The sequence below is a fragment of the Dipodomys spectabilis genome, unplaced genomic scaffold, assembly GCF_019054845.1.
Source record: "Dipodomys spectabilis isolate Male_0828 unplaced genomic scaffold, ASM1905484v1 ptg000050l, whole genome shotgun sequence".
Lineage (NCBI taxonomy): Eukaryota > Metazoa > Chordata > Mammalia > Rodentia > Heteromyidae > Dipodomys > Dipodomys spectabilis.
The window spans coordinates 4,637,766-4,652,387 of NW_024870727.1; the positions used below are offsets into that span (position 1 = coordinate 4,637,766).

General features: G+C 35.6%; 1 protein-coding gene across 1 annotated transcript in view; it reads right to left on the reverse strand.

Moving 5' to 3' along the window:
* The window catches only part of Naaladl2 (N-acetylated alpha-linked acidic dipeptidase like 2), a 910,349-nt gene that overhangs the window by 526,769 nt on the left and 368,958 nt on the right, over positions 1-14,622 (reverse strand). Inside the window, exon 3 of the mRNA XM_042678909.1 lies at positions 2,602-2,875. Within this exon, the coding sequence (XP_042534843.1) occupies positions 2,602-2,875 (274 nt within the window). The remainder of the gene's footprint in view (positions 1-2,601; positions 2,876-14,622) is intronic.

The window sequence follows — 14,622 nt, forward strand, 5'->3', positions numbered from 1 at the left end:
TGCACAGTATAAATAAAACATTCCTTGGGATGTGCACTGCTTAGAAAATTGATTCGATGTTGTAGGCTTCCACTACCAGTGGCTTTAACCTTAGGGTGATATAGTTGCTATTTATCTTTTAAGAAAAAAAATGCAAGTATCTGTTTATTCCCTGATGCCAACCTCACTCATAGTAAATTATTTATGTACCCATTTTAATATGTATTTTGCATCTGACAGGACAACTCTCCTTAGGACCCTTTTACTGACCCACCTGTCTTGATGATGGGGTAAACAATGTCACCTTCCTAGTGCACAATGAATTACAAAGAACTGGTAAAGTATACCATCCATCATGCTGGCACTAAGTAGGTTTTCCAAGTAGATCTCAGATATCACAAATGCTGTTTAGACTGTTACCAGAAAGCACAAATTGGAAGCTTATACAAAATGGCCATATGATGAATGGACATGACAGCTCCGCAAAGGGAAGGCGCAGGCCTCTTCTGCAAATAACCTTGTCAGAAGCAAAAGTTCCGGAGAGCTTTGCTGGCAGTCAAGACAGAATAACTTAAGAACCTATTAATGGCTCTGCTATATAGAAATTCATGCAAACAGAATGTACTCAAAATCAAATGGGAAGGATGCCCACATTAGTAGCAACAGCCATTCAAGCCTTATTCAAATTAGGGAAATATCTGAAGCAATACACAAAATCACCAACACTCTCTTAATTATTAAACACATAACCTTCAGTAACCAAGTTCCACATCATATTTGCAAGACACGAACAAATATTATTCTTGCCTATACATGGTTTTAACAATCAGCATCAATGTCAAATGCATTCTTCATGTAAATATGTAAATTAGTATTACTTACTATAAGAGATTCATTAATGTAATTATGGAAATAGTTATTGTCATCATTAATTTCTCAAATTATAACATTTAAATACAAGTTATTTGTCTTATTCATAATTGCTTTTTACTTCCTTTAACATTTCCTTTGGTTTAAGAACCAAGAAAAAGAACTGTCTGTACTCTCTCATACTGTTTTAACTAAGGACATTGAACTTGCTAGGTAATTGTTCTACTAATAAGCCACATTTTCAGTCTCTTTCTTAGAAGGGACTGGATATTTTGAGATAGGGTTTTGAATTTTGCCAAGGCCCACACCTAGACCACAGTCTCGTTTTCTACTCTCTGCTGATGTTAAAATTATGAGCCCAGTTTTTTCCATTGAGATGGAATCTCACAATATTGTTGCCCACTATTTTTGGAACCACTATCCTCCTGAGCTCGGCACCCACACTGCTAGGATGACTGGTGCATGCCCCCATACTCAGCTATTGGATGAGAAAGAGTCTTCCCAACACTGTGCCTTGATTGTCCTCAAATTCTGATCCCATTTTCAGTTCCCAATCAGGTAGGATTTCAGACAGAACCACTGTGCCTTATGTGTTTCTATTATTGCCTATCAGAAACAGTACATGTTAATCAAATCAAATTACATGAGTACTGACCTGGAAATACTGCAGATATTTAACATTAAATTCTAATTGCAAAATATCTCAGGAACGTGCTAGTTATATACAACTCTGTATAACTCAGAGTGGGATACAACATGGAATACAACAATGCTGAAATTTCATGTCCCAACAATTCAGCCTTTTATAAGTTAATTTGTCACTAAACTGGAACTATTACTATACCCACTGAAATGAAAACGATGGGGGTTCAGACCTATAATCCTAGCTACTCAAAAGGCTTAGATCACCTCATTTGAGGCGATCCTTAGCAGAAAAGTCTGTGAGATTTATATCTCCAGTTAATCAGAAAAAAAAAAAAACAATTAGAAAACCAAAAACCAGATGGGAGGTGTAGCTCATGTGGTAGAATGCCATCCTTGAGTGAAAAGGGTAAGTAGTAATATCGCAAGGCCTTGAGTTCAAGTCTCAATAATGACAGGGAAGGGGAATGAAGGGAAGGGAAGCTAATTAACTGTTAGATTGCTAGCTAACAGTAAATAAACTACAACAACAAGATTTAAAGCTACTCAGGGAAGCTTTAAAGCCCTGCATTTAACCAGTACACCAAAAAAAAAAAAAATCTGCACCAAACCCAGGCAACAAAAACAATGTTGAGATAAAATGACAGCACACTCCTTGTCCTGTGTTTTTCATAAAGAAAGAGGAAGCATTGTGCTTCAAATCTTAAATGTGTGAGTAATCACATCAATTTTCCACTTAGTTTCTTATGCGCATACACAACTTCCAAACACAAAATCATTTCTGTTTCTAGTCTCTCTAAATTAACATATTCAAATTGGTCTTTGAAATCATAAATGAAACCTACTCACAGGATATGGACTAAGGACACTACAATCACATATTCAACACCTTTGAATTGAATTCTTCTAACATGTTTTCACTTTCAAGCTATGATAAGGCAAGGCCTGGGAAATGCAAATCTCCCCTACTTTCCCTGGCACCTCTACAACTGGGAACATTTAGTGGTTACTTTGGGGCATTGTATCTTGCCAGTGAGCTCAATTTAGATGAAAGCTGTTGTTTTCTAATTTCATTTCACTATAAATGACAGAGACAAATGATCAGATCACCTGGAGAGTTCCTTTGGCAGAATAGGCAGCATAGGAGTAGAGCATATTTTGGCTGTTGTCTTTTCTGTCTTCTTGGTTGCAAGGCTGGCCGGAAGGAAGGAAGCACTGGCCACTGGGGGTCAGGGTCACAGTGCTAGGGGAAGCACCAGGCAGACTCAGCAGCACAGAGTAATTGACCAACTGCACATCTTCTAGACCCAATGAAGTCCAGTGAGTCTTAATTCTCTTTGAAATGTCTGTGTCATCCTCACTTGGATAAAGTTGTACCAAGTTCCTGAAAGGCATTTTAAAAGCCAGATTAAAACAAGACCACAACACAAAGGAACCAAACCTTCATTCTTTGGAGGTGTACCTGCTTGCAATGTAAACAGTTGTCCATAGATGCAATTGTATGGTGAGAGATGGGTAGGAAAAAATTATACCACAAGTTCACACTGTATGATTAGGGATTTCTGTAAATTTAAGCAAGATGATGAAGGATTTATTTATTGATTATTTATTGTTATTATTATTGTGTGTGAGTGTGAAAGTGCAAGGAAGAGAGAGAGAGAAAGAGAGAGAGAGAGAATTGGTTTGAACTCAGGACCTTTCACTCTTCTTTACTTTTTTCACACAAAGCTAGTGATCTACAACTTGAGCTATACCTTCACTTCTTTGTTCTGGTTAATTATAGTCAAGAGTCTCACAGACTTTTCTGCCCAGCCTGGCTTTGAGCCACAATCCTCAGGTATCATCAGCCTCCTTATTAGTAGGATTACTGGTGTGAGCCACCAGCACCTGGGTAAATTATTTCTCAAGTGAAGAGCTAATAAAGTACCATGTGTCTGCAGAGAAGAGACCTCTCTAACAGAATTGCTGTGGGAAGAGAAGAAGTCGCCACCCCAGGGATCAAGGAGTGTCATGGGGACAAAGTGAACCTGTGACACAGCAGGGCATCATCTTCATAAGCAAATTTCACCAACTCACAAAGTCGGGGCCACATTTTCTCTTAAGGGTGGAATTTAGGAGGAAAGTAAAAGTCAGAAAACTGGAATATGTAAGTGTATTTAAACAAAAAAGAGAAAGAGGGAATAAACAAAGGCAATACACAGACCAACCAATACATGAATTGAGGTCCTCCTGCAAAAGGGAAAAATGGCCAACATAAACCATGCAAAAAATATTCAATATCCTTAGCCATACAAGAAATGTAGATCAAAATACATGGAAATTTTATCTCACTCTAGTCAAAATGACCATCACCAAGGAAAGAACAACAATAAATACTGGTAGGGATGCAGGAAGTAAAGAAAATTCTACATACCATTTATGCAGACTGAGAATGTAGATTATTGAGGCCACTATAGAAATCAGTAGAAAGTTTCCACAAAAATTTAAAATACAGACCAACTATAGATCCTGCTATGCCTCTATAGGCATATATCTCATGAACAGTAAGTCAAAATATGTGCACATTCATGTTTATTCAGCACTACTCACAATAGCTGAGCTATGGAATCTGCCTTAGTCGCCCATCAAAGAATAGTATTCATCCATGAAGAAGAATGAAAAATATCATTTGCAGAAGAGTAGATGGAGCAAGAGATCATCATGTTGTGTGAAAGGCAGACTCGGAAAGAGGAACACTTTATCTTTTCTCCCCAATGCAGAATCTAGATGGCCCCAAGAGAGGATAGGGGTGCAAATGAGGACTATTTGGAGAAGGACTAACAGGAGTGGGGAGGGCAGGTAGGGGGGAGGATGAGGGTGAACATAGCCAAAGCACATTTACATGCATATATGAAATTATCATGGTGAAGCCCATTAAAAATATTTTGTATTGAATGTTTGAGATTCTTTCAGCTTTCAATAGCTATTCTGAAGGATAAATAACTTCTAAAATATGTCCAATTTTTCCTTATTGTAGACAATACTCCACTGAAATTTGTATTCATATTTTTTAATTGAATAGATAAAATAGAACTCGTTCTTAGGTAATATGTAAGAGCTTCTGTTCTATAGGGCATGCAACGGCACAACCAGAGAGAAAAGATCCAAAATATTAAAAATAACCCAGTAAAATTCTTAATGAGAATTAAAAAGCTTTTCATTTTCAATACGTGGTTTTACAATAAATAAAATTGTAATGTTAATACATATAATTTCTAATATGTGATCTTTTTCAAATCATGAACTTTTTCTCATTTACTTCTAAGAGTTTTATATCTGGAGAAAGAAGAGGTAGAGCAAGTATATCAGAAGGGATGTGGAGGACAGGAATAGTCAAAAGTGGGTATCTACTTTTACATTTGTACATGTATAGAGGTATACATGTACATCTATACATGTATATTTGCAATGACAAGCACATAGATTTGGGTCTGTCTGGGCTCCAAAACCTACCTATCTCAGGGGCCTCTTGGTACATATTTGCAATGAAGTGGGTTTTTTTTTTCCATTAATGCATGTTATCACATGTTAATACCAACAGTGATAAGTTGCTGCATTTATTCCTCTAGGGCTTCATAATCATCATTTATTTTCTCTTCTTTATTAGCATTGAGATGAACTATCATGAGGTTACATTATCAAGACTATGACCTGTATTGTTATGAGATGAAAGCTCAGTTTGGGAGCATATATGTAATCCTTATATAAAGTACCATTGAATCTTTATCAGATAGTTGTGATCTGAATATGTGAATACTCCAAAATTTGTATGTTGAAATCCTAAACACCAAATGGATAATGCTCAAGAAGAGAAAATCATCAGACTATTAGAAGATCATCAGGCAAATTACATTAACAGTCTTAAAGAAAAGGTCAGAAGGAGAACTTTTATTCTTTCATAACATAAATGCAAAACATAAATTTATAACATAAATATTATAGTGGCTGAGGGCTCTAATCTCGATGTTTGGAAGGCTGAAGCAGCACTATCATGAGTTTGTGGCCAGTTTGGTTACCGAGCAAGACACTCTCACAAAATAAAAATCAGAACCACAAAAATAAAATGAGACAAATATATAATGAACCCCTTGTAAGCATGCAGCTATTTTGCTTAGAATGTGAGCAATAAATTTCTGTTATTTATAAGTTGCCCTATATAAGGATTTCTATCATATCCTGAACAGATGATGGTAGCTATCAAGAATCTGGTGAGTATTACTAGAAAAATATGAGTTAAACTATTTTTCTCTATTTCTACTATAAAGGAACAATATTCAGTTTTTCTACAGAACATTCTACTAAACTCTTGTAAGTATAGCCTTTTCCTTGCTCTATTTTCTGTGTAAAATATTTGTTATAGCCAGGTGTCAGTGGCTTACACCTGTATTCCCAGCTACACAGGAGTCTGAGTTCTAAGACATAGTTCTAAGCCAATCTGGGTAGAAAAGTCTTTGAGATGCTTATCTTTAGCTGCCAAAAAGCAAGAAGTGGAGCTGTGACTCAAGTGGTAGAGTATTAGCCTTGAGCACAAAAGCTCAGAGACAGCACCCAGGCCCCGAGAGTTCAAGCCCCAGGACTGGAAAACATAACTGATTGCTAGCGAATAATGAAAGTTCTGTTACTTTCTCTCTCACTATTTATAAATTTTATTTTTATAATTTCTGATTATATGCATACATAATATATTATAATTAAGCTTAGACCCCCAAAAGTTGTTTACTGAAATATTTAATCAGATGTGTTGGTTACTATCACTCTATTGTGCTATACATGTCAGAATCAAAGTATTCCTCTTTTCTGGTGTTAAGACATGCTTTACCATTGTTATGGATCATAAAAGAAAGCCTGAGGCATTTAAAAACAATCCTCTTTTCTTTTTTTTATTGTAAATCACATTAGTAGATTTCTTTTTTCTTTTCCTTTTTTTGGTCAGTTGTGGGGCTTGAACTTTGGGCCTGTAGCTGTCCCTCAGCTCTTCAGCTCAAGGCTAACATTCTGCCTTTTGAGCCACAGCACCACTTTTTGTTTTCTGAATGGTTTATTGGAGATAAGAGTCTCACAGACTTTCCTGCCCAGGCTGGCTTTGAACCTCTATGCTCAGATCTCAGGCTCCTGAGTAGCTAGGATTAAGGGCTTGAGCCACCAGCAGCTGGCACATTAGTAGATTTCTAGTGCTAATTAAACCTTTCATTCCTAAAATAAAAGCTCCATAGAATAGAATGTTTACTAACTAAAAATACTTTGTGATTTAGTTTGTCATTATTTTGCGTATGGTTTTTACATCTAATTTTTAAAGTAGTTGCTATGTAATAGTAAATACTTTCAGAATCATTTCTCCTTTTGGATTTAAATGAGTCAACCCTCCTAACGTGAAGTAGAGGTTTTTCCTTTTGACCTCCAGTCTGAGAGAAACTGTGAGAAGATTTGAGAGAGAAGTTAGCATTTTTCTAAAAATTGTTCCATACTGAAAATCCTGGAGTTAGAATTTAGGAAAAGCTTGTTTAGTTTGCTTGCTCACAGATACCATGATGTCCCCAATCTCCTGAATATCTGGGATTAAAAGTGAGAGGTACCGGATCACACACAATTTGTAATCTTGTCCTGAATTAGAGCGCTTTTGTTCGTTGTTCTTGGTGCAGTCCACAAATTCTCAAATTTTCAGATTTCTGGTCTCATCATTTGCCTTATTATTCCTCATTGTATTTTGTTTCTCCTATTAATTCCTCTTCCTTTTTTATGAGTTCAAATCAGTCTATTGGTATAAAAAAATCTGTGGATATTGAGAATTATATTATCTATTTCAAAATATTTTCACCAAACCGAAATAAACTACCTTCTAATAAGATGTGGTTTCTTTTCAAACATTGATTGCTAGATTCACAACTTCCAAGAGACATTCTGGAAAAGCAATTAGAAGTTGTGACTTCACCTGCTCCCTCACAGATGTGTAATGGTGATTTTTGCTCAAAATTGATCAATGTGCTATTATTTGTCACATAATCTCAGCTACCAGAGATCACATTACTTAAATTTCCTGTACTGTGATTATGACTGGATTCAAGCATATGAGAACATCTTTACAGCAAGCTAACATAACCAATAGATCGATATAAAGCATGCATCTTTCTGCTAGAGGTATGGAGAAGTGCCCGCCATAAGCAAGAACATTGACCAAGAATGAGGTTTTAAATTCAAGCTCCCTGAAAGAATGACAAATAAATTATTGACCATATTAATCATATTACTTATTTTTATTAATTAATGAGCGAGCAAGACATGCATCCTCATAGATGATGACAAATATTTTGAATATACTTGATTACATTAACATCACTTCTTAGAATGACTGGACAAATTGATCTTTTATGTATATGTGCTAGTCCTGGGACTTGAACTTAGAGACCTAACACTCTTTCTTAACTTTGTCATTCATGAATGGTACTCTTCCACTTGAGCCACTCCTTACAGCTTTTTCTTGCTAATTGGAGATAAGAATCTCTCAGATTGTCTGTTCTAGCTGGTTTTGAAGCAGGATGATCAAATCTCAGCCTGCTGAGTTAGAAGGATTACTTTGAAGCCAGCAACACCTGGTTGAAACATAATTTCTTAACAAATACTATCTAACCATCCAAACCATCAATCTTAAGACAGTTAACACCTGGAATGTTCCATCTTCCTAAATAATTTTAAGTATAATCTTTTAAAATTGTAACTTTTTTGTTTGTTTTTTGTTGTTGTTGTTTATTTTGTCAGTCATGGGGCTTGAACTTTGGGCCTAGGCGCTGTCCCTCAGCTCTTCAGCTCAAGGCGAGCGCTCTACCACTTGCACCACAGTGCAACTTCCTGAAATACATAATCTTTGAACCAAAATTGTTTTGAATAAATAAGTACTCATTAAGACCCTTTATTAATTATACAAATGGTAGGGTCAAAATATTATTACTGATTAGTTAAAGTCACTTAGTGTTAACATGGCTGTATTTTCCTTGAGAATTTCCACATTTTTCAAACTTTTCCTCATAGTAAACATTTGGGGATTTATGGTGAACAGTTTTGATATAATTAGGCAGCTAGCTATATTAAATGTGAAATGTGATTAAATAATCTCCATTCACTAATTTCAGAGAATGTGGTGAAAATAGGAGCGTGTCATCCAAAATCCAAAAGCAATTATTTAAAAGAGAGTTTTCTTCATCCTTAATGTTTAAATGAAGGGTTTCTGTGGGCCAGTAGTTCTGGCAGGCAGCATAATGAACTGTCATGCCTGAGACTTGAATTTGAAAGTGACTTTGGCATTAATGTTTCATTGGCCAATGGAGACTGGAACTAGAAGGATTTTGGCTTTGCTAGACAGAATTCTGTTTATATCAGTGTTCAACACCTGCTACTGGATGAGCCACAGAGCACCACTGATGTCAGAGTTGGGGGAACCAGTGCATGTAGTTTTCCTAGTGGCAGAGGTAATGCCAAGAATAAACTAAATAAATGGGCAAAAATAAACATTAAAAAAAAACACTAATAATACACAGTGGGAAAATTCAGCATATATACTAATAGCCAATAAGATTTTATTAAGCACATACATGACAATGTATATACACATTAATATTGTTCCATTTGAAATTTCTCATACACTTAAAATTCAAAAGTTCCTGTAGGGTTATTATTTGACTTGAGATCCAACCTAATAAAAATGTGTGAATTGTTGAATAATATGCATGTAAGAGGTTTAACAACTATAACATGAACTCAGTTTTTTATTTCTTAATTAGGCTTAAAATATTTAAGCTAGAACACACAGTACAGTTCTACCATACATAATCAGAAGTTATTATAAAGGAAAAAGTGAACCCGATGACCTTTTCCCTGCCATACAACAACTCTTGCTATGCCAAATGAAACTATTATTCATTGTTCTATTACTTCTAGTTTCTAAAATGACATTCAAATCAAAATATTGTGTTTAATCTTCACACAAATCTATGCTATAACTACAACCTTACAGATAAGAAAATTGAAAACCAGATAATACAATCAACATGTAAAATGAGCTAAGTAAAATAACTGAGAATTTTATTGTATTACATTTCTACTTAGGTATAGATAGAGTCCCAATCTTAACTGATTGCTAAACCAAATAAAACTGTTGAATGTAAGATAAGGTAGCATCTGTGCAAAATAATTGAAATGAAGGGCTGGGGATTTGAGCTAGCAATACGCTGTTGCCAACATTGAGGTCTTTAACTTGAGATTTTTATGCTATTGAAAATTGAGACTTAAGGAAATTAATATACTACTTCTGGTGTACAAATTTCAGAGTTTGAGCCAAGCAGCAGCAGCTTAGGCCTGTAATAAGAGCTCTGGTGTCTGAGATATGAGGATGGCTGAACAAAGCCAGTCTAGGCAAGAAAGTCCATAAGACTCTTATTTCCAATTAACTAACAAAAAAGGAGAAAGTAGAACTGTGGCTCGAGTGGCCACCTCAAGTTCATCCCCAAGGATATTCATGCACATATAACAACAACAAAATATCAAAGTTTGAGAACTGTCTGAACAAGAAAGATATTAATTTTTTATTATATTATTTAAAAAATTTAGTACAGAATGACATTATCTGCACTGTTTCTCAACACCCTCCTTTCTGCTTTGTCAGTAGTCAGGCATATGATGTTCTGCTTGATATTCAACCAGGAATTAATTTGATATGTAAGCCAGAGTTACATTCCACCTGACAATAATGCAAACTTAATGTAGAAAAACTGCAATATCTAGTATATGTACGAGTCAAGCAGAAAAGGTCTGTCTGATAAGGTGATGTTAGGAAAATGAACCCTAAGATACGTATTTAAATTTTTTTTCTTTCATGTATTTGTTTCTAATGCACTTATAAGATTATTTCTTTGTTGCTTTGTATGTCCCTCCCCCACAGTGTAACCCCTGCTTTCACTGTATTTGATGTCGGTATAATTTGTGGAGGGGAAGGGGAAAAACAAGTCCTTTAAATAAGGATACAGGTGGACCCGTTGCAACAATGAGAAGTACAAGTTGTCATGTCGAAAACGAACTTTACAACTTTGGAGTGGGGGAGGATTAGGTGGTTGGTGGGGGGGAGGCTGGGAAGGGATGGGAAGGGGAAACAAAGGAGGAGGCTACAATGCTTGATAAGAAATGTACTCATTATCTTGCCCATGTATTTGTAACCCCTCTGTACAGTATTTTAACAATAAAAAATAAATAAAAATTAAAAAAAAGAAACTTTACAACACACACACACACACACACACAAAGAAAAACTGGAACAAAGAGAATTAAACTGTCCAGATACCAATTACTCCTTACACAAGAGAAAAGACTTCAGTGTTATAACTTAGTGTTCAGTATTATAACTTCAATATTATAACTTAGATGATGGTTTCAATAGCTAACTTTGAGTGCACAGGTGTAGTTCAAAGAAAAAATACAATAAGGTACCACAGGATAAAGCATTTAAAATATATTTTTTATTGTGAAAATACCATACAGAGGGGTTACAATTACATGGGCAAGGTAATGAGTACATTTCTTATCAAGCATTGTTGCCTCCTCCTTTGTTTCCCCTTCCAATCCCTTCCCATCTTCCCCTCCACCCCCCCCTAAAAAGGAGAAATGGGGCTTAATAAGTCCACTCAAGGCATTAAAAGTGGTAAGACTTTACAGAATGCCCAGTTCTGCTAAGGAGGATTACACTTGCTTTTAATCATGCCTGGCTTCCTAAGTGTCCTTGCTTTTCAGAGAGTACAGTTGTCAAAGGTCACTTGTCAGATTAAATCACTTTAATTTATTTAAAATAAATTTTATTTTATTTTATTTTTTGGTCGGTCATGGGGCTTGAACTCTGGGCCTGGGCACTGTCCCTCAGCTCTTAGCTCAAGGCTAGCTCTCTACCATTTGAGTCACAGCACCACTTTTGGTTTTCTAAGTGGTTTTTGGATATAAGAGTCTCAGGGACGTTCCTGCCATAGCTGGCTTTGAACTGTGATCCTCAGATCTCAGCCTCCTGAGTAGAGGATTACAGCCGTGAGCCATGGGCACCCAGCTAAAATAAATTTAAGTTAACATAACAGAAAATGGAAAAATTAATCTAATTACATAGACATCCAAGTACTCAATTTTGTCTACTTGGTTCTCTAATGCCATGACATAAACTTGGACAGAGGAAAAAGTTACAGAAACTTTGACAAAATTAGCTACTATTCATTCCAGTGTTTATAAGGCAAGTAAATAGATTAGAGAAATCAGTGATTGGAAGAAATTACCAGAATTTCCTTTCTGGCAGCACTAGGGCAAAGATTATTACAAATTCAACTCTGCTTTTACTGTTGCTGGTATTGCGCCTTGAAAGTAAAGACTGTGTGCTGTCCTTTCATTTTTTTTCACTGAAAGCTGATGCACTACTAATTGAGCTACAAGTCTCCTTCCAGCTTTTTGGTGATTATTTTGAGATAAGAGCCTCCTGATATTCCTTTTCCAGACTGGCTTCCATCCATGATCCTCAGATCTCAGAGTCCTAAGGAACTAGGATTACAGGCAGAGCAACCACCACCAGGCATTATGTACTTTTTAAGGTAAGTGTTAAGTCTTATACATTTCCACAGGTCCTCATGCTTCAGCTACAGTGCCTTGCACCTAATAACTAATAATCATAACTGATACTCAGCAAATATTTACTCAATAAGTACACCTTCAGGACTACTGAAAACATAATTTGAACATGATACAAATTTAATCTATTTTCCTATATGAAATCTTGAATAGCACTGCAATATTCACAGTGAAAATAATTTTACATATTGGTGAGGAGAACTGATTTACAAAATACTTTATATTTCATATTTCTGTGTCATTACAAATAAAACAACTAAAGCTATAACAGAACCATAAAGGATTGTGCTTATATCAGAAAAATAATAAAAATCAGTAAAAAGTTATCTATAATTTGTTTCTTGTTAACTGAGCTACCTTCCTATATAGGCAGAGTCATTTTAGCCCTCATCATTGAAATCTTTATTAAATCATATTAATTGTGCAATGAGTTGTATTAATGATGAGACAAACTATTAATATATACAACTTTATTTATAAAGTACATTACAAATTTTCTGTAGAAATGAATGACCATTAGAAATATAGCAATATGGAAACAAACAGAAAACCTACAATTGTTAAATAAATAGAGAAGAGACTTACATTGCAAAAAAGTGATTGCATGCTGTGGTATTTGAATCCGATGCCATTTAAGTGTCCATTTCCTTGTATAAATATTTCTTTCTTGGGGGGGGGGTCCAGTCGTGGGGCCACAGCTCCACTTCCGGCCATTTAAGTGTCCATTTCCTTGTATAAATATTTCTTTAAAATGCATGCTGCTAGTGGCGCTGTAGCTCAAGTGGTAGAGCGCTCGCCTTGAGCTGAAGAGCTGAGGGACAGCGCCCAGGCCCAGAGTTTAAGCCCCACGACCAACAAAAAATAAATAAATAAATAAAATGCATGCTGCTAGAAAATTTCAGCAGAGCTGAAATTGATGTGTTTTTTACATATTTTTTCCACTGGGCCAGAAATACCCTATTTGACTAAGTCCTATGAATAATTTACAGGTTTTAGAGATTTGACCATCAGCATGTGTTTGTCAGGCCATACCAAGTAAGTTGAGGCAGTAGCTTAGAGATCCAGTAGCATAGAAAGTGGAAAGATTCTAAATTTTACTTCAACAAAAGAATACTTAATGTCTGCATTTTGTCCACACTACATGGCTAGATGACTATTAATAACTTCTAACTTATTTAAAAGCTTCAACTCTAGAACTATGGCTGTCATTTTGAAACATTTTCATTTCATCATTGGAAGAAGAATGAGCTGGAAAGCAAATGATCACAAAAAGTTTCAGGGAATTATTAAATTTTCTAGTCAGAAAAGAGATGGTGAGACTCCCTGTATTGTGTGTCAATGGTGTCTCTGCAGTTATGTATGCATGCACTGTGGAGGCCTGGGCTCAGATTGCCTGCAGTGTATCAAAAGCACCAACACAAGGCTACTATTCCAAACTGAAAAAAGAAATGGATATATCAGGGCAGTCATCATTACAACAAGAGTCTACTATCTCCTATGTGCAAGGAATGTAAAATTACCATTTGGTCTTATGACAAAAACCATCTTAATTTCATTACAAATGGCCAACTCCCATTTGCATTGGCCTTGGTATATTTTCTGGACATTGTTACTAGATATTGATTCATATCCTTATGTTTGTGCTTTCCCAACTCACAATCCAGATTGATAGGTTGATAGATACATAGATATATCAATAAACACATAGATACATAGATACAAGGTAGGTAGGTAGGTAGATAGAAAGATTAGATAGATAGATAGATAGATAGATAGATAGATAGATAGATAGATAGATACATAGATACATAGATACATAGATACATAGATAAGATAGAGATAGACAGATAGATTGATTACCTGAATAGATACTGTGCACCAGGCAAAGTCAGCTGAAAAAATGACAAGACAAATTTGGCAAATCATTCAGAATTTTAGTCAAGTACAACAGATTTCAAATTTTACAAAGCAAAAATTAATGTCATAGAAATTTAAATCAATAAGTTTAAAGTTTCAATGAATCTCTCTTTGTAATAGAATAAGCAGGGAAAAAAAGAAAGGAAAGGAAAGATAATGGGATAACTCCCAAGAGAGCCATTTGCTCAGAAAAATGACAAGGACTATTATTTTTTAGATGAAAGTGTTAATGATCTAGAAAAAGAAAAGAAGGTCCCCAAAATCAGTGGCTTTTCTGTATGCCAACAATGAGAAAAGTGTGGTTGAAATCAGGAAAGCAACTCCATGCGTAAGAGCCCCCCCCACACACATTCACACAAAAAATACCTAGGAATTAACTTAACCAAAGAACTGAAGGACCTCTATGATGAAAACTTTAAAAACCTGAAAAAGAAAATCAAAACAAAACTTAGAATGTGAAAAATCCTCCCATGCTCCTGGAATGGAAGGATCAACATCATGAAAATGGCAATACTTCCCAAGGCTATCTACTAA